Here is a 24,121-nt window from a genome sequence, read left to right as displayed (position 1 = left end):
AGTCTGTGAGCAATGGTACCTCTTTTGTCTTCAGTTGACCAAGATGAATGTAGAGGCCCAGCGGGTGGAGCGGGAGCTGAGAGATGAGCTGGCAGACAGCATCAGCAAAGCGGTGAGCGACGCCGACAGAGCCAGGATTGCAGAGTTGGAGAAGGCCGAGGCTGAGCTGCGCATCGAGGTTTCTAAGTACGTTTGTAATGTGCGAGCCTGAGATTGATCATTTATGCTCCTGTCATGAGATATACAGTACTTTTAGTTAAAGATTGCATTTACAATCATAGAATAACTTTGGAAATACAAGATGTTAACATAAATGTTTTGAAGGTCACAGCAGTGTAATCAAGAATGAATCTGTTAATAGAACTGTTACATGGTTGTGTCATTCCTTAACACTAGAACCACCAGGGGGGTCTTTTTTTTTCTTTAAATAATAACTAAGATTTGACAAAATAACTATTTAAAATTTAGTTTATGGGGTTTATTAATTTTACAATTGCTTTAGGCTATTTCATACAGATCGAAAAGGAATACATTTCAAAATTCAATAAACTGTAGGCTACAACAAACAAACAACAAAAAAATTAACACATTTAAATAATCTAATTAATGTAGAAGAAGAATATTAGGCCTCGGTAAAAGTTCAAAACAAATTTTAGATAATAACTAGGGCTGTTAATAAAAATGACCCCTCGGCGGTTCTAGTGTTAAAAAATACTTCTCTGTCATGCATTCCTTTTTCTTTTATTTTGTATATTGGTTGCCCTGCTACTTAGGTTCATTCTGCTATTAAAATATGAAGGTACAAAATGTATTGTTTATTTTATTTATTTTTTGTACAGGCTTCAAGAGGTGTCTGATGTGGCCATGATGCAGTCGTCTGCTCTCCAGGCCAGACAGAGGTCCAAAGAGAAGGAAGTAGAAGCTTTGAGGAGACAAATACTGGACTACCAGGTAACTCACTGTGGTTGTTTTTACATTTTCTTAAACTTTATTGAACTTAGAAAGGGTTCATCATTAGCGTTCCTTTAATCTGTTCAATAAATTAAAAGATTTTACTGTTGCTCTTCAAGTCAGAAGCTTTTATAAGGGTGACTGCCTGATAAACAGTAAACCTTTAATTCACAATTAAAGTGAATGGGATTTAAACTTGAGCATCTTTAGGTACTTGATGCATTGAGAGACCTCGCCAAATCAGATACTTAACTGTACTTTCTATCAATTCACAGGCGACTTAATATTAGTCATTGTTTGTGGTATTTTACACCGATTCATAAAATCTTTCAGGCGTTTGCTTTCAACATGGTAAAAATATGGAAAGAAATATAGTTACGTCATGTTTTTCAAATTTTCCAATGCTCTGTAGGCTAAAATGAAAGTAAAACCATTGTAAAATCCCTTGTATAATAGCTGTGCCTCTCAATATTGGAATTGAAAAACACAAACAACCCTTGTTTTTGTAGCAGGCAGTTGGCGTACGTTAGTGAGTCGGGTGAAATACTTTTAAGTGTTTATCTTCACGGTGTCATCTCTTTCCTTCAGTCACAGTCAGATGAGAAGGCCCTGATTGCAAAGCTCCACCAGCACATTGTGGCTCTGCAGCTCAGTGAGTCAGCTGCTTTGGCCAAGCTGGAGGCTGCTACCTCTCGAATCCAACAGCTGGAGGCCTACAAGCTGCGCGCTGAACAGCGGCTGGATGCAAGTGAGCGCACTCTCTTCCTCGCCCGCCAGGAGGGCAGAAATCGCTCCAAGCACCTACGGCAGACCATCCAGTCGCTACGTAGGCAGTTTGCCGGAGCACTGCCTCTTCCCCAGCAGGAAAAGTTCTCTGTGGCCTTGGTGAGCCTCCAGGAGGACAGAGCAAAAGCCCAGGAGGAGAAGAGGAAGGCCGAGGAGGAGAGGAGGAGGGCAGAGGGCAGGGCAGAAGAACTGGAACTGAGACTTCGATCCCTGGAGGAGCTCATCTCAACACTGAAGGATGTGAAAGGGGCTCAGAAGGTCATTCTGGTTGATTGACAGATATAAATGTTTTCACAGCTTTTAAAAAGTAGTAGAATAACACACAGTTAGTCTTGTGATCTCCTTTGTCTGTGGCACATATTACCTACAACTAATCTGCAATTGTACGCTTGAAACAGGTAACTGAGTGGCACAAGAAGATGGAAGAAGCTCGTCTGCAGGAGCTGAGGAAAGGCAGGGAGCTGGTGGTCCAGAAGGAGGAGATCAGGTACCTGAAGAACCTGGTAGAAGAGCAGGAGCAAACCATCCGTTCGCTGGAAGAGGATATTGTGCAGCAAAACATGGTGAGAGGAAAACTCTTGGAACTTTCCATACACATGCTCAAGAATAAGCTAAATTATGCAGACACAAATTCACAATTTTTTTTGTCATTGTGTTCAAAATGAATAAACAAACACTTGACAAACACATCAGGGTTATATACAAATGCAATATTGTGGTGTGTCTCAATTGACCGATCCTAAGTCCCGTCACCCTTAGTTACTGTTTAGCTGGGTGCCGCAGTGTGTATTAGATCGACAGCAAGGACTACAGTATGTCATGGAAGGATTTACTCACGATGATAACTTTTACTCAGGTAATTTTTCCCGTTGGGATGTTAAACACTATATCCAAATAAATAACACCAAAAGATACTTTGGGACGGCACAAAGCCTTACAGAGGTAAAATAAACAAAGGAACGCCAGCCTTGATCTTATTCTGGCTAGCGATAATTCATGTTACCAATGCAATGTGACTTGCATAGTAATGTTACCTTTGAACAGAGGTAGCATATCTAAGTATAACAGGAAAGGGGAAAGTTGACTGAGGTTCTTCCGGGTTCCAACCTTGCTCAAATGTTATTGGAGCTCAGAGCGAAACGGGCGGGACTTAGGTTGGGTTGCGTATAGGCAAGAATCTGGCGATATGATGCGTATCATGATACAGGGGTTACAATTCACTATCTTGCAATATATTGAGATACTGTAAACAAGGCGATATATTGATCAATTTAAATCAAATTTTAGGATCATAGGGTACCAGCTGCGCTTTCTGCTCTCTATTCTCACAGCGAGTTGACACACACCACAATTTATTATTTAATAACAATCTAAACTTTTATGCCCTCACAACCTCACAATTTTAACTGCCTCACTTGTTAAGGAGCTTTTAAGTACAGAAGCAGGCCAGTAGTTATTGTAGTGTTAAAGGTAAATGCCATGGTAATGCAGAAGACTCTTTTCTTTGCCGTGTCAAGCTTCGAGAAGAACACCAGCTTGCATATGATCAGCGAGAGGTGGAGCTGGAGCGCCAACTGGACCAGTACGAGAAGCACCAGACTGAAATTCTAAGCAGTTCAGAAAAGGTGAACTATTGTTCAAATTAACAGCAAGTAAAACATGACTATTCAGAAACAGGCTGGTGTGTTGTAGCTTTGGGTTATTACTATACTTTTGGTTGTTTTCAGTATGAGGATGGTAAAGGATCCCTTCCAGACCAGAGTCTACCTCTTGCTCATCAGTTAGAGTTTGCTTTGGGTAAAATCAGAGAGCATGTCCGCACCATCTTGGACACACAGGCCACCTGCAAAAGTTTGGATGAGGTAATAGTATTCAGTCCTCATTCATACACTCAGTATTTCTCATGAAATCAAATGCATAGTGTGTTGTTTGAATTGTAAATCCTTCATATGCAGAAGTTGAAAGAGAAAGAAGCAGGTCTGTGGAAGGCAGAACAGAACATCGTGTCCAGGGATAAAGTGATCAATGAGCTGCGTCTGCGGCTCCCAGCTTCCGCCAACAGAGAACGCCTGCTAGCTGACCTTGCCAAGCATGAAGAGGGTCAGTCAGACAATCAACCTGCCCTCAAACTGGCTCACCAGACCATCAAAGACCTCCAGGGTCGACTTGACAAAAAAGAGGACGTGCTAAAGAAATACCACAACCAGTTGGCTCAAGCCAGACAGGTACAGTGATACAAGGATGCAACAAGTCTCTTCTGTTATTCCCATGGGCTGTTTAAGAGGCATTAGCTTATTTGTGATTAACATTTTTATCAGTGATTAGTTGCAGTGTCTGTTGGAGTTAGGGTTTATAATGTCTTGAATATCCAATGGGTGGAAAACCAGAAATGTCAGCACTCTGATTAAATATTTATTAGCCTTTTACATCTAACTTTGTTTCATTTACCTCCAACTTGTTGATCCCAGGATCAGGAGGAGATGATAAAGAGACACCAGGAGGAGCTGAGAATGTTGCATCAGAAGTTGGACTTGCTTACGGACACCTCCTTGGACCGCTTCAAACAGACCGCAATGGTACGCATGTATCCATGTCTCGCTTTGTGAACTGTTTTTTTTTACCTATTTAAATAGCTTTGGGTTTGTTTTTTTTAGCTAACGCCCACAACAGCATTGGTGCAAGCTTAGTCTATGACATGAGATTCACTGTGTAACAATTAAGGGGATCTATTGGCTGAAATTGAGTATAATATTAATAAGTTTGTTTTCTTTAGCGTATAATCACCTGAAAATAAGAATCGTTGTGTTTTCGTTACCTTAGAATGAGACGTTTATATCTACATAGGGAGGGGGTCTTCTCCATGGGGTGTTGCACTGCCATGTTTCTACAGTAGCCCAGAACGGACAAACCAAACACTGTTAACTTTTCCTGCTTGGGATAGAATCGATAACATTACTAGCTGCCGTCGCCGCCGCTGCTCTCTCTCTCTTGCTTCACCACTCACTTCCCACGTACACACACACTCAACGATCTGCACTGCGCTCATACGGCGTCGTCACAGAAGTGTAGCACCCACCCTCCGGTTCCCCCCCCAGGTTAACACTGTTAGCTCTGTCAGCACTGTTGCCATTGTTTGCACTGTAAGCTGCTAGCATGCCAGCTACCATGTTGAGAGCCGTGTGGAGACAATCCCTCAATAGATATGCTCTGAATATGGAATTTAGCACCTTTTAATGCTCCCTCCTTACTCTGTCCAGGAACTGATGAAGAAGCCCACTATCAGGGTGGCAACCACCAAACACCTGGAGCGTCTGGCTGAGTTGGAGCAGATAGTTGCTGAACAGGACAGCTCGCTCTACTCCGTCACAGAGAAGCTGAAGCTGGCCTCTGCTGAGATGGAGCGACAGAGGACCACCGTGGAAACACTGGCTAAGAAACATGCTCACGAGATGTCAAAGTGATTATCCCTTTTTTTAAACCCCAGTTTTTTTTCTGATATTGACCCAGTGGTCACCTGTGGAGATTATATTAAAACAGAATCAGAATCCTTTGTTATCTTAGTTATTTAGGTGAGGGGGTACAGTAATGATTGTTGCAAATATCAGCAGCGAACATACAATGGTCGCCTAAAAATGTCTTCATTCCTCCCTCTCATGTCACTTCTGGTTAAAAAAAACAAGCAACGGCTAAAAACCAGGATAATGACCGCCAAAATGACGAACTCAAGGCTTCAAAACCGTAGTCCACAAACCAATGTGTGTGAAATGCCCAGCACTGATGTCACTGTAAGCACTTGGCTAATTGGGATCTCATCCAGGATTACACCTAATGTGTGAAAGCCTGATAGTAAAGTTCATTGAAATACAGGGACATATATACAGTACCCTACACAAGGTACCCTTACAGCCTGAAAAAGTCCCTGAATAACTTTTCTGAACTGAATGTCTTGAATAATTTAAAATGCCATACTGTAGAATAGGTTTCAGCACCATGTAGCTTCAATGAAGAGATGGAACACGCTGACACTATCGGAGAGTGTAGATTAAGATGATTTTAACAACCTTAAAGCGACTTAAGGGTAAATTCAAAAGGTTAAAAGTTTAATAAAAAGCAGCTAAAGCAAAGTAGATTAAAGAAGACTTACAAGAGTTCAGTAGTGCAGTGTGGCATTTGAATGGGGGTGGGCGAAATATTTAAACCCCCACTGTATACAGTCCGTAGTAATGACCTGGACCTGCCAAGTCAAAAATACTTTCCCACTCTCCTGTCAGATATATATTAAAAGTCACGATAAAAGTATTTCAAAGTATGTAATAACAGAAATTAATCAAATCTGTCTCTCATAAAACAAGCTAACAGAGGGTATTTGTTGCAGGCTGGAGGAGTATCATGCTGCCCAGGTGAAAGCTCTGTCTGGTGAGACTGAGGATCAGACGGGCCAGATGGTCCAGATGGAGAAGGAGATGAACTACCTCCGAACTGAGCTGGCAGCCCAGAAGGAGGCCAACGTCCGCTCCCCCAGCAACACCATGAAAAACCTGGTGGAACGACTGAAAGCACAGCTCACACAGAAAGAGAAACAGCTCAAGGTTGTTCTTTTTATCACTCACATAAGTTTACTTTTTGGTCTGTGATATAATCAGGGGTTGAAGCGGGCCGGAACGATCCGGAACAGCGATCTGGCACCTTCGATTAATAAGTAAATAAATGTGATTGGCAGTTTCATAGAAAATGCTGCAGCCTGGCATTCCTTCTAGCTGATGCTATTGAGATCACTCACTCAATAAATCACAAAAGTAATGACACCCCACAATCATTTTCCCACGTTGCACCACTACACCAGATCTTACTGGAAGTCCCCCATTGGAAGCGAGACCTAAGAGAGACATGAGTGGCGCCCACCATAGCGAGTGAGGAGAATCTCTGCCTGTAGTGAAACAGACAAGCTCAGAGACAGACTGGGAGCCTTGATCAATCAATTCAGATATGGATAATAAGTTAAAATCAAATATACAGTAATTTGTGTGATTTTAAACAGCTGTCTATGTGGATTAGCCTACGCTTCCCTAAACGTGACAAAAATATACTTAAAGTGTAAAAAAACAATGGGGCCTCTGTGAGAGTAAAGCCGGTTCTAAGGGGGGGGGGGGGGCAAGTGCCCCTGTAATATTGAGCCTGGACCCCCTTCTGGCCCCCCTAACCGTAAATTATTCTCCCCACATTTATATTTAGATTATTCATGGGCAGTGATAAAACCTATGTCGTGGTGGTATGTAACAGTGATATATTTGGTTCCCCTAAAATTGCATATGGCCCCAGCTTGGCCCTCCCTCCATTTGAAATGGTCTAAAACCGAGACGTCTCAGGGAGTCGGTGTGGATTGATACATTTAATAAAATGGAATCGCATCTGTTCTTTGAGACGAGTAACAGACGTCAAAAACGCTTCCAAAAACGTTTTGTATGTGGATTGGCCACTAAGGGTTTCTCCACCTGCCAAATCCCACTTTAACCCCTCGGTATGATGGTGAGCATCATAAAGTGGTTAGTCCTGTTGCTTTGCTAAAATACCCAGATTCGTTTCTGGAGGATGAGGAACTACTGTCTGTTTTTGGCACATTTCCCTTGGGTGATTCTGTTTCTTCCCAGTCCAAAGAGCCTGTGCCTGTTAGGTGGACTGGGTGCTATAAATTCTGTGTGATGGACTGGTACCATGATCTGGAAGTTTTTTCCTACTGGTCACCCGGTGTATGCTGGTACTGAATCTTGAGTTAAGTTTGAATAAAGGCTTCTTTTCAGCCTTTTAACTGCGTAACAATTAAGAGTAGTGGATCTGGATATCAGTTACATGATTAACAAAAAGGGCCCAAAGCATTTTTTTTTATGATACATATTCTATATTATTACTCAAAACTTCAGCCAAATTTGTTTGTCAAGTTTTTACGAAGAAGAGAGGAAGTAATGCATGAAGAAATGGGTGATGGTGCATTAACTGTAAAATGAGGTCTGACCACTGTATTCATCATGTTTATCATAGCTGGGATCTGTTTGCTGTCTGTGTTCTCAGGCTCTCAGTAAGGCTCTGTTGGAGCTGCGGGCCGAGATGACGTCTGCTGCAGAGCATCAAGTCATCGCCAGCGCTGCACAGAAAGAGGAGAGCCTCAATGTACAGATTTTGGTTGACAGACACACCAAAGAGCTAAAGGTGGGTCTCATAATAACACACTTTGTTTTTTACTATATATATATATACTATATACTATATTATCTCCTCCTACTTTTACACTCGTTAGCAACCAAGTACACTCTTCTGGTCTATGTTGATTTGCAGTCGCAGCCTATCTGTCTCGGAACAGTAGCTAGTAGTAACACATGTAGGGGTGACCCCGAATAGTCGACTATACGATGATGATCGACTGCCAACTTCACAGTCGAATCGTCGCAGTGGCGGAAATATGTGGTCATCAAACAAAGGATCACTCCATTCGGGCTACATGGGGGGGCTGAATGTCCGATAACTAACTAGTATAATTAGCAAGTAGTCATGGTAGATAGATATTCTGTATTTTTTGTTATTGCCAACAAATTACATGAAAGCCAACCAACCAACCAACCAAAACCAACAATATGTTAGTCAGTCCTTCAGTATTTTCTTCTTCTCTGTGGACATCTGCATCACGTCAATTTGTTTCTATTGAAGACATTAATTGTTAAAAAGAGGTCACAAAAACAAAGTTTTATTTATAAAAAAGTAAATTTTCTAAAACAGTTGGGCACTGTAGTTTTTTAGCAAATGTTATTGATACAGGTAGAGCAACTACTGCATTTTATAGGGGACTATTTTCAGCTGCAGACTAATACACATCTGGTGCACCAGTGAATATTTATGGTAGCAGGTTGGTGTCAAAATAAACTACATTGGCCAAGTTTTTAGTATGAAGGAACTGATTTTTCATTGATTGATTGACATCATTGATTTTTAGACAACAATGGAGCTATATGGCACATACACAGACTATATTTTATAGTAGTATCACTTCTTTGATGATTTGGGGATTTTCATGGGATTTGTTGTCAATAAGAATACTAAAGAATATCACCTAGCTTATCCTTTCAAATTGGAAAATCCCTCTTCTGACAAAGGTGCGGGTGCAAGAACTTAACGAAGAGCTTCAAGCTGCGAAGGAGTTAACCAGAGCAGCCAGAGGCCAGGAAAACACCCTGAAAGAGGAAGTGGACGGCCTGAACCAGGACCTCCAGAGGAGTCTGAAAACACAGAGACGCCTGCAGGCTGAAAAGGAGGAGAGAGAGCAGGAAATCCAGGAGCTCAAGCAGCAAGTCAGGAGGCTCAGCAGCGCCCTCCAGGTTAGCATTCCTAAGGAGCGTGGAATAACACACCAAGCTGCTGATTTATAAGGAAGCATGCAACTTGGTTTGACTTTGATCTGGAGCTTATTGTTGTTGCTATTATCTGAGCTTTGAAGTGATTGAGCCACATGACACATCCAGTTAGCATAACATCATGTGGACAAATGGCAGGACATCCAGACAATTTAATTTAAATAAACTGAGGAATGCGCCCAGAATGGAATCTCGCATTCCTCTAAGATTTTAGATAAACACCTCCAGTGGATGTCAGAATTTAATTATTTAGCTATTCACGTGGACCAGTGCCACCGAGCATGACATTTTAATGTACTGGGGCCTTATTACAGAAACTTCCCTAAGTCTGAAATCCTATCTTAGCTCAGTTTCGGATGACATTTAGGATATTTGGTAATACCTAAATCCTATCGTATCTTATAGGATAAGAATTTAGCCATTACAGAACCGTCCTAATATAGGGATTTTCCAAGTTAGGAATCCTAAATTACGATGGCATAGACTCTGTCCTGAATTCAAAATAACTGCCAAAAATGGCAGCATTAGTGTTTTTAGGTCTGTATGGCAATGACCATGACGATGGGAAACAACTTGAACACCGGAATATAATGATTGAGAGGTACTCAAAACGTATAATGACGTTTCAAATTTACCGCACCATGTATTAATGAATATATATCGACTGCCATGACGATTATTTTTTAATTTGATTGTCGTGCTACGTCTCTGCTCTGGAGAGGCCTACAAGGAGGCATGGGGCTCTGCTGATGGTCGTACAGATCACAAATGCACTTTGTTTTTTATGCCTCCGCACCGGCGACAGCTGTGGCCAGAAGCATTATGTTTTCAGGTTGTCCTTCCATCCTTCTGTACGTCCAAACTGCCTGTCCAAAAAACACGTTTTTTGGTCGTAACTCAAGAATTCATATGGCAATTATGACAATTTCACAGAATAAGATAAAGTGATGACATTTTGGACAGACTTGGATTTAAACTGGTGACTTCCAGACTTCCGTCGCAGATCTGTCTTTAACATCACAGCCTTGCGTCTCACGCAACCTCACAATGGTCACCCAAGCTATCTGAACTCTGGCGCCGAGAAGCCTGGTTTCAGTTCAGTTTTACTTTATTAGTCTTATGTAACACATGGTCAATGGTACAGTGAAATGTTTTGGACGAGAGAACAGGTCAGCGCAGCAGTAAAAAGCACTAGCCACAGTAAGAGCACTAGTCATATAAAGATGAATTAAGATAAAGTACAAAAAATAAAATGTGAGATAAAATGACAATAAGATGTAAGACAAGATGGGATGACATAAATAGAAATATAGCACTATATACGTCCACCTGCACATAGAATATGTAGCAGTCCAGCACACTCCAATCAAAGATACAGGCAGTCGTGTACTTTCTAAACGTAGATACAGTTATAGTTGGGATTTCTCAAGTTCAGGTAAGATAGGAGGTCTGAGGCTAGGACAAAGCTTTAGCTTCATCTCTGTCTCTCGTATCTTAAACATGATGCCATGGGTTGTGACCCGAAAGGGAATGGAATACCTGTTAGGACCACTGTCGACCTCCACTGTTCACTGTTTAAGAAAAGTGAGGTGCTCAGGACATCTTTGTTTCTGTATTTGCTGATTAGAGTCAACCAGAACCAGATGGGAAGGGGCCAACCGTCGAGAATCTGCAGAGGAAGATCAGGAGGCTCGAGTCTGACTTGGAGAAAAGAGCAGAAATGAAAAATGTTAAGGATGATAATGACAAGGTTTGAGCATCAGTTCTGTTGTTTTATCATTCATTATCATTTGTTCGTACGTTCTCTTGATGTACGACCTGTTTGTCTGACAGACCAAAGGCGACATTGTGCGTTGGGAGGAGGGAAAGAAATGGCAGTCCAAGATGGAAAAGGTGAAGAGTTCACTTAAGGAGAAGGAACGAGAGAATGAATCCCTGTCGAAACAGCTCGTCACTCTTAAAGACCTCTATGGCAGGTCAGTGTGTGTATCGTACTGGACAGTTTACACTGTATTCTATGATCTTGCTCTTTTTATACATGACAGAATAACTTATTAAAGCTGCAGTAGGCAACTAGGAACATGTAATGATTATTTTCATTATCGATTAATCAATAAGATATTCAATTTACTATTACATAAAACAAAGAAAAGCTGTAATTCACACATTTGAGAAGTTGAAGTTATCGATTCAGCTCTAATAATAATAATAAAAGGATATATTTGTTAAGGAGGGAAGGTGTAGGGTTTGGCTTTATAGTATACTGCACATTATCTGTCAATTCCCAAGTACATCACATTTTCAACTCAAAATGTGATGGCGCTTTAAATAAGAAGGTGCCTGGGAGCTCAGTCATTGCTATACAGTAAACTATACAGTATGTACTGATGTTGACAGTGCACCATTTTGGAAAGTTGGTGTACTTTACTGTTTTGTTCTATCAGGAAATTGTAAATATGGTGACAGAATTCGATGGAAAGCTACTACAGGACCATTTTCAAATTTGAAAATATCAAAAACTGTTTTTTTCCAGGGTGTGTTTTTTTACATTTCTAATTTTCTATTTCCACTCTGTGTTTTTATTGTGCGTGCAGACTGGAGCAAGAGAAGAGTGCACTGCAGAAGAAGCTGAAGGGTCGAGGTGTGACTGCTGATCAGGTGGTGGGGGTGCGATCCACTGAGATGGAGAAGGAGATGGAAGAGCTGAAGAAGAAGAACTCAGACCTGGAGACACAGATCCTCACCATAAAGTACGTAGCAGTCTTTAAAATAAGTCAAAACAAGACAATAAAATCAGTGCTTTTTGAAAGAAGAAATGTTTTTAAAGATATTGCAGGTGCACAATGATTTCGTATACGTGTATAAAGTTGTGTAACTTACTTTCCATATAACCTTTATTTGCATTTGTAAAAACACATTGATGAACAATGTGCTGATTTACTTAATAATATTATTTTATTTATACAACACGTTTCATTCAAAAGGGCTTCACAAAATCTAAATTCAACTTGCGTTTCTACACAAGACGTTTCATTTCTAGTTTGTAAATCATACCTTGAGATACACTTTAAAGCTGAGTTTGTCATCAATCTAGATCCTAAGTACTGTACTCGTATTTATATATCCGCTCAATACAGGATCCAATGCGAGAGACCGTTTTAAAGTTAAGATTATCAGTCCGTCTCTTATTAGAAAACAAATTCTAGTACAAAGTGTTACTGTTGTGTTTTGCTGATTACAACCCTGAGACTAAACTGAAAGCCCAACAGAACTATCCAAGTAACTGGATATCACTCCAATCTGAGCCATAACAACTGATATTTATGACCACAACTTTTCTCTTTTATAAAAAATACAAAACTTGAACTCCCAGACAGCACCAGGCTTTACCTCGTGACGACGCCATGGAGAATCTGTCGCTGAGGAACCGCTACCTGGAAGAGAGACTCCACTCCGTAGAGAGCCAGATGTCCAAAGAGCCTCCATCAAGACCCTCTGTAAGTGCTCATCAACATGCAGAACATGATAATGATTGTAATGAATGTGCAGGATTTTGTCAGAAGTATCCTGATGATTCATATAGTAACATAAATACATGCTGATACATACAATGTGGGAACGATTTGTTTTGGTTCGACAGAATCTTTTTTTGATGAATTTGTAAATCATATAAGAAGTTCATCCATTCAAACATTCTTCGATTTCAGCTTCTCAAATTAAATAATCTGTTTTATAAACTGTAGTTTTACATTGAATATTTTAGGTATTCATTGAAGACATCAGCTTTGGCTCTTGGGACTTGTGATGGGTATTCTTCCTTTATTTTTGCTATTTTATAGACTAAACGATGAATTGATGAATTGAAAAATTAATCTAGATTAATTGATAATGACAATTGTAATTATTTGCAGCCCTATATACATATTAAAGAGATGAATACCTCACATTTATTGCAGGATGTACAGTAGGCAGTTTAGGCATTTAGGCATTTTACCGATTATTCCATAGATTAATCGAGTAATCGGATAAAAATGCTTTTGCTTTATTAAGGAGCAATAGTAAATTTACAAAAGAGAAAATAAGACGTCTCTTAAAATTAACAACCGATTGGATTCCTTATTAATAAAATCTACATTTTCATGTCTTATGTTGCATCTGTTAAAACTAACTAAACATTTTCTGAAATGCTAACAAAAAAACAAACGATTAAACAAAGACTTTTTTAAAATCAAATTACTCGAGTCACTCAAGGAATGGTTTCAGCTCTAGACTGAACAAGACATTTTTCTCTCTTCTGTATAATGTATCCCCGTTCTGTTTTAAGGAGCCAGATTTTCTTTTATCCCTCTATTCATCATGCTTTACTCTCTTTCTTTATGTATCTCCTTTACTGGATTTAATCTGATTCATAGCCTGTGAGGCCAAAAAGCTCCTCCTCCTGGGCTTCGAGAGGGATTTGTTCTATCACTTTTGATGTTGCGGATGGGTCATGCGAAGGGAATGCAGCACCCCGTCCTGCTGACTCCTGCAGCCGCGTCGTTAGCCCTGCAGCTGTGAAGGACCCCGCTGACCAACAGAGGAAGCCAAAGCAAAGCCAGGTAGCTAGAGAAACCCAAACCAGCTTTGCTGCAGCAGAGGATGTTTGCACTGAAGTAGAGCGATTGAGTCCTAATGTTGCAGAAAACACAGCAGCAGATCAAACCGGAGAAGATGATGTTGACACCACCGATTATGTTAAAGAAGGTGAGACCAAAGCAGATATATACCCAGTTAGTTCTGAAGTTGATGTGGTTGAAGAAAAGGAAGAAACGCGGACCACGAAAGGAAGTGAGCCCGAGCCTGAGGATCTACCAGAAAGACCAGGATCACTTATATCATCCCCTGATTCAGTGGCGGCAGCAACTGGCGCTGAAAGCGTGAATAAAGAGGGTGCTGGTGAACGAGATGATACCGATGATGAAGCGGGAATCGCAGAAGGAAAGCCAGAGGAGGCTGTGGAACAGGCAGAGCTGAAAGAAGAAGCGGTTGAGACTACAAAGAAGGTAACAGAGGGTGATAATGCAGAACGGTCCTGCTCAGCAGAACCAGATGTGGACTCCAGCTCCATACTGGGCAAACACCCAGAGAGATTCATCGTTAAAAAACGTGATGATCGTGTACGGAAACGAGAGAGCAGATCGCTTAGATATCTGAAGGTACTCCAAGCTTCTGTAGTCACCCAGCTGAAGTGGTAGTGTTGTGATAGCATTGCAGTAGATGTTGCAGAGAAAAACGTTATTAAAAGTGAGCGGTAAGTGGCTTGTGAGCGTGTTGATGTTTTTCTCTGCATTGTCTGTTATGGACTAAAGGTTTCTGTGTTGTGTGTAGGTAGAGACAGTTTCGTGACCTCATAATAAAGCTGTCCTTCTACACTCCCTTAGCGCTTTTTGAAGATTCACTCTTTTCCTCCACAGCAGTGTAATACCCATCATGGTTTTTAATTAATTTCGCCTGGCTGATTTTGTGTCTTTTACTTCCTACAGACTTCAGGACGAGGCACTGGGACTCCCTCACAGAGAGATCAGGACCACCAAAAAGAAAACCTCAAGCTGACCTCTGAGAACCTGGAGCTGCGCTTTCAGCTGGAGCAGTCCAACACAGACTTGCCAAGACTAAAGGTACACATAACCACAATTGAGAAGTAGTCTTGCCAAGATGAGAACATCGATATCACTTTCACGCCTGTACAGTAAATGTGAAGGTGGAGCCAGGAAGTGATTAGCTTAGTTTAGCATGAAGTGGTTTCCCTGTGATTCCCCCTGTAAAGTGTTGGTTAGTGTTGGAAGGCAGATTTTATTACCTTTGGACAGAGCCAGGCGAGCTGTTTCCCACTACTTCTTGTCTTTGCGCTCAGCAGCAGGCTGAAGCTTTGTATTTTTTTTAAATTTTCCTTTATTTTACCTTTATTTCGCCAGAATGATCCCATTAAAATGTTGTATCTCATTTGCAAGGGGGTCCTGAACAAGATGGCATCTTAAAAGTTTCACACAAGCACCACATAAAAACACAAATAACAGACTTAAAAACAAAACAGCAAAAAGTTAAAAACAACATAGAGACATAAAACATTTCACATAAGAGACAACAGACTTAAAACAAACGGCAAGTTACATCAACCAATGCATTTGCATTCAGTGCAATGACAAGTACATCCAGTGCTTAAATAATCCTTATGCAAGCAATATGTAGCACTGACAGCTAGCGTTTAAAATGCGTAACAGCAGTCTAAATTCGAAACTTTGAAGCCGTGGCCCGCCCGTTCTTCCGGTATGACTGATAGCGGTAAGGGCGAGTTTTCGCAATTTGAGGATTACCTTGTAGACACGACCATGTGAGCCTGTGGCCAGCTGCAGTAGTTGGAATCACTTCACCAGCTGTGTCTCAAATACTCGCTGCCTTGATAACCCAGCTGCACACGGACCACAGAGAGATGTGCCGGGGCTTTTGAAGTCAGGTAGACTCTAACGTTAACGTGATATCTGTTGATCCAGTTCGTTTGCTTGCTTCCATGGCTGCAGAAGGCTGCGTCTGCGTGCCAATTTGTTTCATATGTATGTGGCAACGAGTTGTCGAAAATGGGCAGTGGACGGGACCACACCGGCCAAAACAAAAAAAACAGATGTTCAGGACTGGATTTGAGTTTTCAAAGGAGAACATACTGACTGTAGCATTGTTGTCAGAGAAGCCAGTATTTCAATTTAGCATGTTTCCTTAATCTCTGATGACATATCATGGTCATTTTATGATTTATTACAGTAAATATATTACATATTGGTCCTTTGATCCTGTTTTTAAAACTGTACATGCTTATAAAATAATCTAGTTTAAAATGTCTCTGTAGCTCACACCAAGATAAATGTCAAACTATTCCTTTTAAAAACCTTATCAATGAGAGCTGACGAGATTTGTCTTGATGACATTCTGTATCTTCTTATGCTTTTAGAAACGGCATATACAAATACCGCATAAATTAAAAGTGACTCCATTCATTGCATCATAAAGTCTTCTTTGACGACATTTATTTCAGTATCATAACTTTGCAGACTTTAAAACAATTTAACAAAAATGTGTAGAACCCCCCGACATTAACTTTAAAGATACAATATTGATTTGAAGTGTTTTTGGCAAAGAGTGTTTTATATGATTCTATTTTGTCTTTGTGTTTTTTACAGAATCAAGTTGCAGACCTGAAGGAGATGTGCAGCGCACTGAAAAAGGAAAAGGCAGAGTTGGAGAAAAAGCTGACACACATACGTGGAGTATGTTAACTTAAAGTCACCTGTTCTTTCTATACACATGAGTATTTTCCCAGAAATGACTAATCGCAGAAATAAAACTACACATCTAAATGTGAGGTGGAAAAAATCCATAACCTTAAATACAAATATTAAATATAATAAGAAACAAATACACAGAATTGGATAGCAGCAACTCCGCTGGGGATCTCGTGTGAAATTTTATTCACCAACCTCTTGTTCCAACTGTTGATCATGAAAGGGATTTTGTAATGTGTTCTCCATCAGGCCGGTCACAGTGGTAAAACAGTCCCTGAACTCGAGAAGACCATTGGGTTGATGAAGAAGGTGGTGGAGAGGGTGCAAAGGGAAAATGACACACTAAAGAAATCCAGTGCACCTGCAAATCAAGGCAAGGTCGCTGCCCTGGAGCAAGAAAATGAAAAACTAAAGGTTGTTGACCATACCATGTCTTATGTGTATATACTGTACATTCTTTTATATATTAAATTAAGTTTATTAACTTATCTGTTCTGTTACTACAGCTGACCTTAAATTTCATTTTATTTTTCTAGGCTGACTTTGAGAAACTGAAGAGTCAAAGTGAAGCTGAGCTGAATTCCAGACTTGAATCTAAAACCAAAGGCCTGGAGAAAATAGTGATGGAAAACGAACGTCTACGCAAGGAGATCAAACGGGTGACTACTTTTGTTTAGTTCCACAATAAAATGTAAATATTCAAAAGCAGTTACTGAAGAAAAACATTGTAATGTTTAATATTTTCTATTTAAAAGTTGGCATTTAGTCACTAGATTCAGAAAATAGATTCAATATTTGGATTCGGTAAAAACTCTGTTGGTCACAATTTTATTTTCTGAAGCTGAGTTTTACTTTTATGCAATGTTTGTTTTTATGACATGAGTAATAAAACCCTCTGAATACATGTTTTCATCTCTCTTATCCCACCCGTGCATGTTTCATACTGTTACAGGAAATGGAAGCTGCAGAGAGGCTGAGAGTTGCCAAGGCGAGTCTGGAAGTGACCAACGAGAAGCTTGAAGCAGAGCTGGAAGAAACAAAGCAAAGACTGCAGGCAGCTCTATCCAAACCCATCACAGAGGGAGCGAACAGTAAGACCTTGAAGGCCTCTGTGGTAACAAGGTCAGCAAACTGATTTTTTTATCCTATCCATTAGTCTTCTTATTGCAGTGTGTGTTCAGAACAAATTGAAAAGATTTAATGAACTGGGTGGACAGTTGGTTATATTGCTCTAGCTCTAGGCTACAAGTACATTTAACAGAGTGTGAGCCAGTGGTTGTTTCACTTACATCCGCAGAATGTTTGAGAACAAGATGACGGAGCTGGAGAAGGAGCTCTCCCAGAAGACCTCCAGTCTCTCTGAACTCAAACGACAGCTGAAGGAGGTGAACGAGTGCGAGGAGAGAGCTCAGATAAGCATTCGGAAACTTGAAGATCAGGTACAGGCTAAATCACTGATTAATTTAATAACAGCAGTCAGGTACTGGCTAACGCACTATTTAATTTAATAACAGCAGTCAGGTACTGGCTAACGCACTATTTAATTTAATAACAGCAGTCCGGTGCATTTAATTTTATGAGGACGTTCAAGTACAGGCTAACTGCTGTTGGTTTGTTATCTCAGTTCTTGACAAACTTTTTCGGATTTGTGATTTGGCCTATACAAACATTGAATCAAGTATTAAAACACATTTACTCAAATACATTTATTTAATAGGTTTAATTATGACAATATATTTGTTAAAGTTTGCTATAAATCTGTTTTTACAAAAGTCTCAGGGCTCTAACAATAGCCAGTTGCTCAGGTGGGTTCAAACTGATTTGGTCCAGACTGGATGGCCTTTTGGCTTTTGTTCAATCATGCGAGTCATTTCAAGAGGGTCTATCATATAAAACAACACATGCCTGATCTTGGGGTAGACTTTGTAGTTACAGATGTTATTTAAGTTTTCCAGCTATTTAATGCAGCACTTTCATAAAGTTGAGGGACTTCGAGAGACAGATAAAAAAAAATAATGGTTGAATTTGATGTAGCAGATATCCTGACTTAGTCCCTATAAAACAAGCTCCCTGGATTCCCATAACACAACTCAATAGTCTTAAGTTTGACTCTCCCTGCCTGGTTACCTTCATCTTTCAAACCACAAATCCCCAGTTCTTAACACAGGCTTTGTGTTAAAATCCAAGTCCAAGCTGAGACAACCCTGTTGACTTCACTGACTTTGGAAAGCTCCTCCGCTGACGTCGCAGCAGACGTTATAAAATTGTTTTCACAGGCTGAGTAGTCATGGCATGTAAATAGACTTTAACGTGTAAATAGGTGGAGTTCTCCTTTAAAACAAAATAGTCTACATTAAAGTCTTATTGTACAGGTTGTGTTTGTGACAAAAATGTTATCAATGTTTTGAAAAGTGCTGTATGAATGTATTTAAATAATGGGTTTGTCATTTCTTAGGTTGAAATGTTAAAAAGCTTTCCTACCACTGCAAAGACAGGAGGAGGACTCACCAAGGAGTTCCAGGCAATGAGGTTCGTTAAATGTGCAATGTTAATGACTACTGAGTGATATTAAAGCTGGGTAATATGGTTAATAAGATTTTTTTTGGGATATATATATATATATATATATATATATATATATATATATATATATATATATATATATATATATGAATGAATGATATGGCAAGTACATGAAGTCATGATATAATATGCCATTCAAATACCATGAAAAGTCATAATATAGTATGTCATAAAAGTCATAGCACAGTATGCCATAAAAAAAATGTCCTATATAGTATACCATAAAAAGAGACGTAGTAGAATATGCCAAAGGAAGTCATACTATAGTATGTCGAAAAATGTTATGAAAAAAAAAGTCATAGTATAGTATTTCCAAAAAAATCATAGTAGAGTATGTCGTAAAATATTGTAAAAAAAGGTCATAGTAATACTATACTCGCAAAAGTCATAGTGTAGTATTTCGTCAAATTTTGTGAAAAAAGTCAAATTTGGTCAAAAATATTTGTAAAAAAAAGTCTTAGTATAGTATGTCAAAAAATGTGTGGGAAAAAAAGTCATAGTATAGTATGTCTTAAAATTTAGTGGAAAAAAGTCATAGTAAAGTATATTAATAATTTTGTGAAAAAAAGTCATAGTATAGTATGCCGCAAAAGTCATGGAAAAAAAGTCATAGTATATTACGTCCAAAAATTCTGTGAAAAAAAGTCATAGTATAGTATATCATAAAATTTCTCGAAAAAAAAGTCATGTATAGTATATTGAAAAATTTAGTGTAAAGAAAAGTCATAGTATAGTGTTTCGAAAAATTAAAAAAAAAAAAAAAAAAAAAAAAGATTTGTGCACTTTTCTGCCTCACTTAATCATATGCTGGCTCCCTAGATTGGCACTTGGCCATCAAAACTTTGAGAAACCCTGGCTTAGATGGTTGATAATAAGAATTTCCCATCCTGTGAAACTGGAATGTTGTTTTTGACAAAAATCTACATGTCTATCTTGTCTTAAGATTGGTTAAAACTGAGCTGGAGAAGGAGAACACCGAACTGAAACAAAAACTGAACGAGTACAGTGAGCGATATGGTGAAGCATCTTCTAAACTAGGTAAGACTTCCAAACACACTATTGTTTCTTGCAAATTAAGCTGTGAGAGATTAGAGTTTATAAACAGTTTGTTTGAAAATGTCTATCTGTTTATTGAGTAAAGAGCCAACATCCTAATGTATGTGATGTAAACTGTCTTGAAGAACAGTAGTCATCTTGGTTGTCTCTCGTTGTATTCTTAGACTACGGGAAGCTCAAACACCTTCTGGAGGCAGCCGAAACAGAGAAAACAAAACTTCAAACTGAGGTTAAAAAGCTGAAGAAAGACCTGGAGAACTTCGACCCGACATTTTTTGAAGAGATTGAAGACTTAAAGTACAACTACAATTTAGAGGTCAAGAAGAACATCCTGCTGGAGGAACAGCTGAAGAAGGTGTGTGATCGGTTTGGTGTAAAAGCTGAACTGCCCAGTTCGTCCGTCGGTTAACTCAGGGTTACTTGTGCCTTTTAATGACGTAAGGATTGTTACAACTACACCTGAATGTACTTTTATGGTTACTTTCAATTTAGATCTCTAGGGCTGGGTATCGACCTATATTTAGAAAGCCTTCACCCGTCCTCGAATAAAGAATACATACATTTATTGAAAACCTTAAACAATGTCCAGTCCTAAAGATCTCTCTAGAACAGCCTGAAAGTAGTTTTCCTTTAAACAGTAAAGTAATGTATGTATTTGTTAATACTAAGTTCTTGGTTTGGTGATGTAACTCAACTATGTAGCATATTTATTTCTTTATATTTGTAAAATTCTGATATTGTTCTATGTATTTGTTAATAAAGCAGTTTTTATACCAATCAGACTGTCAAATAAAAATCTGTTAAATAGAAATGTTTACATACTCGTCATTTATTTTTCACTCATCAATGAAAGAGCTGTAATATACATTATTTACAATATATTACTGGAACAATTCAAGTTGCTAAGAACTGCCCAGTTGGTCAGTCATTTTTTACACTAAAGCTGTACATTATTTCTGCAAAGCAAATGTCATCTGGAATAATTGGCGAAAAAATATCTAGCAGCTATCGTCAAAGTGACAAATACTTATCGGGTCACGGCAAGGAGCTTCAGAAAAAGGTAAAGTTTCTCCGACTGCGTTTACAAGTCAAACTGAATGTCCGGCAGTCGGTTGAAACAGTGTCCATTTAGTCGGGAGAAGGATGCGAACAAGTCCGTGCTATTGTTGTATTCACCAATCGTCCCGTCAACGTGAATGACCACTGACCTCTCCCCGAGGCAGGTGTCCCCATCTGGCCACCTCAGTCCCAGGTGATGACGATGAACCTGCAGACACAACAGACAATTAAAAACACGTCATGTGTTGAAACCATTTTCTGAATATTTAACAAAAAACTGTTTTCCAAATGAGAAAATATGGAGGGTTAAAGGGACTATTTGTAACTTTAAGAAATGTTTGTTAACAGCGACACCTGTGGCCGTTAAGTCAACAAAAGTCAGCGTCGTGCTCACGCTTGCTCGCTCTAAATAGACATGAACGAGCATTGCTCAAAACAGTGAGGCGACACACGTCAGCTAAAACCACAATATCACTCTATAATTCATCTGCTTGGCAGTAATGTTAGCTGACCAGACGAAGGTCTCTCCATGAATCACTGTGACACACTGCGGACTGTATGTACTGTACGTTTTCTCACCTTAATGAGCGTGCCGTCATTGCAGTGCCAGACGATACCCTCGACTCGGCCCTCTGGACTCTCCTGGAACCAGGAGCACAGCTGCTGGAAGTCCACTGGTGGAGGGTTTCTGATTCGAACACTCCCGTGTGACACCAGGCAGTGGACCGGCTGCTTCTTACTCCCCAAGCCTGTTAGAACAATACAACTTTGTTACAAATAAATAATAACTCAGTGCTTCTCTTACAGGCAAAAAGTAAAATGATTGAGGTCAAAACCTTTGAGAGTTTTGACCACTAGCAGAGAAAAGTTATTACGAGTAGGTCCCCGTTTTGTCTTAATTGTGCATGCACGCTAGGATGCACATGCGTGGGCGAAGTTCTACACATTCCTGACGACTGTTTCACTATTTCTCGTCAGTTGGTGGCAGTAACATGCAAGAAACACAGTAATGTGCCAACAAACGCAGGGAAGAAAAAAAACTGATGGCCAGTAAACATGACATTCAATGATTCTTTTTGTGACATTTTTATAGCATATTGTACGATGATGAACTTTGTTTATGGCATACTATGACTGTTTTTTAAGACTTTTTCATAGCACACTACACAATGACTTCTTTCACAACTATTTCATGGCATACTATACTATGACTTTTATGACATAAAAATGTCATTAAAGATTTGGGATGAACAGCATAAAGAGGCACAGAGGCCACAGCTTTGGGTATTGGTTGACTCCATCCTCCCACTGCAAAACAGGATCCTTGCCAATTTGGATCCAGCTTTCATTTGAGAAGCCCTTTTTTAAAGCACAACCTACTCAAGTCAAGCACAAGCTGGCATTTAAACAACTATTTGTTCAAAAATGACCCCCCTTTGACACTACCCTAAATGAACATTAAAAGTAAAATGCAGCATCACATTACCATAAGGGTTTCCGTTGACATTGGTTCCAATGAGCTCCAGCGTTTGTTCTAGGAGGTCGGCCAACGGGACCGCAGCGACTTCTAGCACGTCATATTCATCATCAGCGCTGGGCCTGAGAACGAGAGCCGCCCCGATGCCAGAATCCACCACGGATGAGTGCCAGCAGTACTGTTTGTTGTCTTTCTCCACTGGAACCCAGCCTGAACATTCACAAGGACCAAATCATTACTTCTGCTGATGGTGTTACTGTCTGCTACATTATAATACTCACTTTAGATTAAATCGTCCATGAGGTTAAACTAATGTGGCACATCTGCAGTAAAGCTGCTGATTAATAATATTAATGTTGATGAGTAATGGTTTAACTTCAGGACCTGGAATGTGTCCATGTTCATCAGGCACCGGATGGCCGTTGTGATGTTTGACTCTGTGGGCTGCGATCCACGTCTCCGGCACGGTCTTAAAATCTTCCTCTACGATCCACGTGAAACCTGAAAAAAAAGAACACACACTTGCGTTAAATTTTGGCGCGGGAAAAAACTGGCATGGACATTTTCAAAGGGGTTCCTTGACCTCTGACCTCAAGATATGTGAATGAAAATGGGTTCTATGGGTACCCACGAGTCTCCCCTTTACAGACATGCCCACTTTATGATAATCGCATGCAGTTTGGGGCAAGTCATGCCTGTTGGGCTTGAGGGTTTCTGGACAATATTTGTCAATGTTTTGTGTTGTTAATTGATTTACAATAATAAATATATACATACATTTGCATATAGCAGCATATTTGCCCACTCCCATGTTCATAAGAGTTTTAAATACTTGACAAATCTCCCTTTAAGGTTCATTTAACAGATACAAAATGTGCAATTAATTTGCGATTAATCACGATCAACTATGGACAATCATGTGATTAATCACGATTAAATATTCTAAGCGATTGACAGCCCTAGATATAAGTTATAATGGTTGCGTTGTCACTATGTACAGTCGGTTTTGTGGACCCCAGGAAGAATAGCTGCTGTTGGTAATGGGGATCCTAATAAACTAAACTAAACGTGTACTTCGGTAACGGAGGCTAAAATACCTGTACAGCTCCGGTGAGTGTGCTGATACTTTTTGAACCTCTTCTCCGCCTGTTTGTTGGGTTTCCTGTCGAGTCGAGCCCAGAGGTGAGGTCGCCCTACAGGGAAAACATAAACCGTCATTCAGTTTTTCACCAAAGAGAGAACTTGACACTGAGTATATCGAGGATGATTGGCAGAAAGCCATTAAAGTGTTAAGGTCCACGTTTACATGTAACAGACTGAGAGAGACACAGTATTATATGGTCTATTTGAATATTTCTGCATACTGGGTACCATAAACAGTCTTGGATTTGCATAAATTGGATATCACTGTAGAGCTGAGGCTCTTGTGGATCCAATGAGCCCAACTGTATTCATGTGTGATGATGTTAGTCCCCATAGGAGACATTTCATTGTAG

At 39.8% G+C, this 24,121-nt stretch overlaps 2 protein-coding genes across 14 annotated transcripts in view; one reads left to right on the top strand and one right to left on the bottom strand.

Moving 5' to 3' along the window:
• The window catches only part of cep290 (centrosomal protein 290), a 43,679-nt gene extending 22,779 nt beyond the window's left edge, over nt 1-20,900 (top strand). For 5 of the 9 annotated variants that reach the window (XM_037767283.1, XM_037767282.1, XM_037767281.1 and 2 more), the window contains 26 exons: nt 35-186; nt 840-951; nt 1,540-1,995; nt 2,136-2,300; nt 3,255-3,362; nt 3,465-3,599; nt 3,693-3,962; nt 4,206-4,313; nt 4,995-5,194; nt 6,113-6,326; nt 7,804-7,941; nt 8,880-9,101; nt 10,765-10,887; nt 10,971-11,113; nt 11,732-11,887; nt 12,511-12,634; nt 13,550-13,735; nt 14,660-14,794; nt 16,349-16,435; nt 16,700-16,864; nt 16,987-17,109; nt 17,403-17,572; nt 17,748-17,889; nt 18,906-18,979; nt 19,977-20,071; nt 20,254-20,900. In XM_037767283.1, coding sequence (XP_037623211.1) covers nt 35-186; nt 840-951; nt 1,540-1,995; nt 2,136-2,300; nt 3,255-3,362; nt 3,465-3,599; nt 3,693-3,962; nt 4,206-4,313; nt 4,995-5,194; nt 6,113-6,326; nt 7,804-7,941; nt 8,880-9,101; nt 10,765-10,887; nt 10,971-11,113; nt 11,732-11,887; nt 12,511-12,634; nt 13,550-13,735; nt 14,660-14,794; nt 16,349-16,435; nt 16,700-16,864; nt 16,987-17,109; nt 17,403-17,572; nt 17,748-17,889; nt 18,906-18,979; nt 19,977-20,071; nt 20,254-20,498 — 4,248 coding nt within the window. In that variant the 3' untranslated portion in view covers nt 20,499-20,900. Of the gene's footprint in view, nt 1-34; nt 187-839; nt 952-1,539; nt 1,996-2,135; nt 2,301-3,254; nt 3,363-3,464; nt 3,600-3,692; nt 3,963-4,205; nt 4,314-4,994; nt 5,195-6,112; nt 6,327-7,803; nt 7,942-8,879; nt 9,102-10,764; nt 10,888-10,970; nt 11,114-11,731; nt 11,888-12,510; nt 12,635-13,549; nt 13,736-14,659; nt 14,795-16,348; nt 16,436-16,699; nt 16,865-16,986; nt 17,110-17,402; nt 17,573-17,747; nt 17,931-17,971; nt 18,862-18,905; nt 18,980-19,976; nt 20,072-20,253 lie in introns of those variants that run through there. The other 4 variants (XM_037767284.1, XM_037767285.1, XM_037767286.1 and 1 more) reach the window with 3 other exon arrangements.
• Nucleotides 20,901-24,121, bottom strand: part of c4h12orf29 (chromosome 4 C12orf29 homolog) — a 6,469-nt gene continuing 3,248 nt past the window's right edge. For all 5 annotated transcript variants that reach the window (XM_037767291.1, XM_037767289.1, XM_037767293.1 and 2 more), the window contains 5 exons: nt 23,723-23,818; nt 23,010-23,126; nt 22,635-22,835; nt 21,728-21,897; nt 20,901-21,356 (listed from right to left, as the gene is read on the bottom strand). In XM_037767291.1, the coding sequence (XP_037623219.1) occupies nt 21,171-21,356; nt 21,728-21,897; nt 22,635-22,835; nt 23,010-23,126; nt 23,723-23,818 (770 nt within the window). In that variant the 3' untranslated portion in view covers nt 20,901-21,170. The remainder of the gene's footprint in view (nt 21,357-21,727; nt 21,898-22,634; nt 22,836-23,009; nt 23,127-23,722; nt 23,819-24,121) is intronic.

This window comes from Sebastes umbrosus, chromosome 4 (genome assembly GCF_015220745.1).
Source record: "Sebastes umbrosus isolate fSebUmb1 chromosome 4, fSebUmb1.pri, whole genome shotgun sequence".
Lineage (NCBI taxonomy): Eukaryota > Metazoa > Chordata > Actinopteri > Perciformes > Sebastidae > Sebastes > Sebastes umbrosus.
The sequence above is the reverse complement of the archived record's forward strand: the minus strand, read 5'-3'. Positions and strand labels throughout refer to the sequence as shown.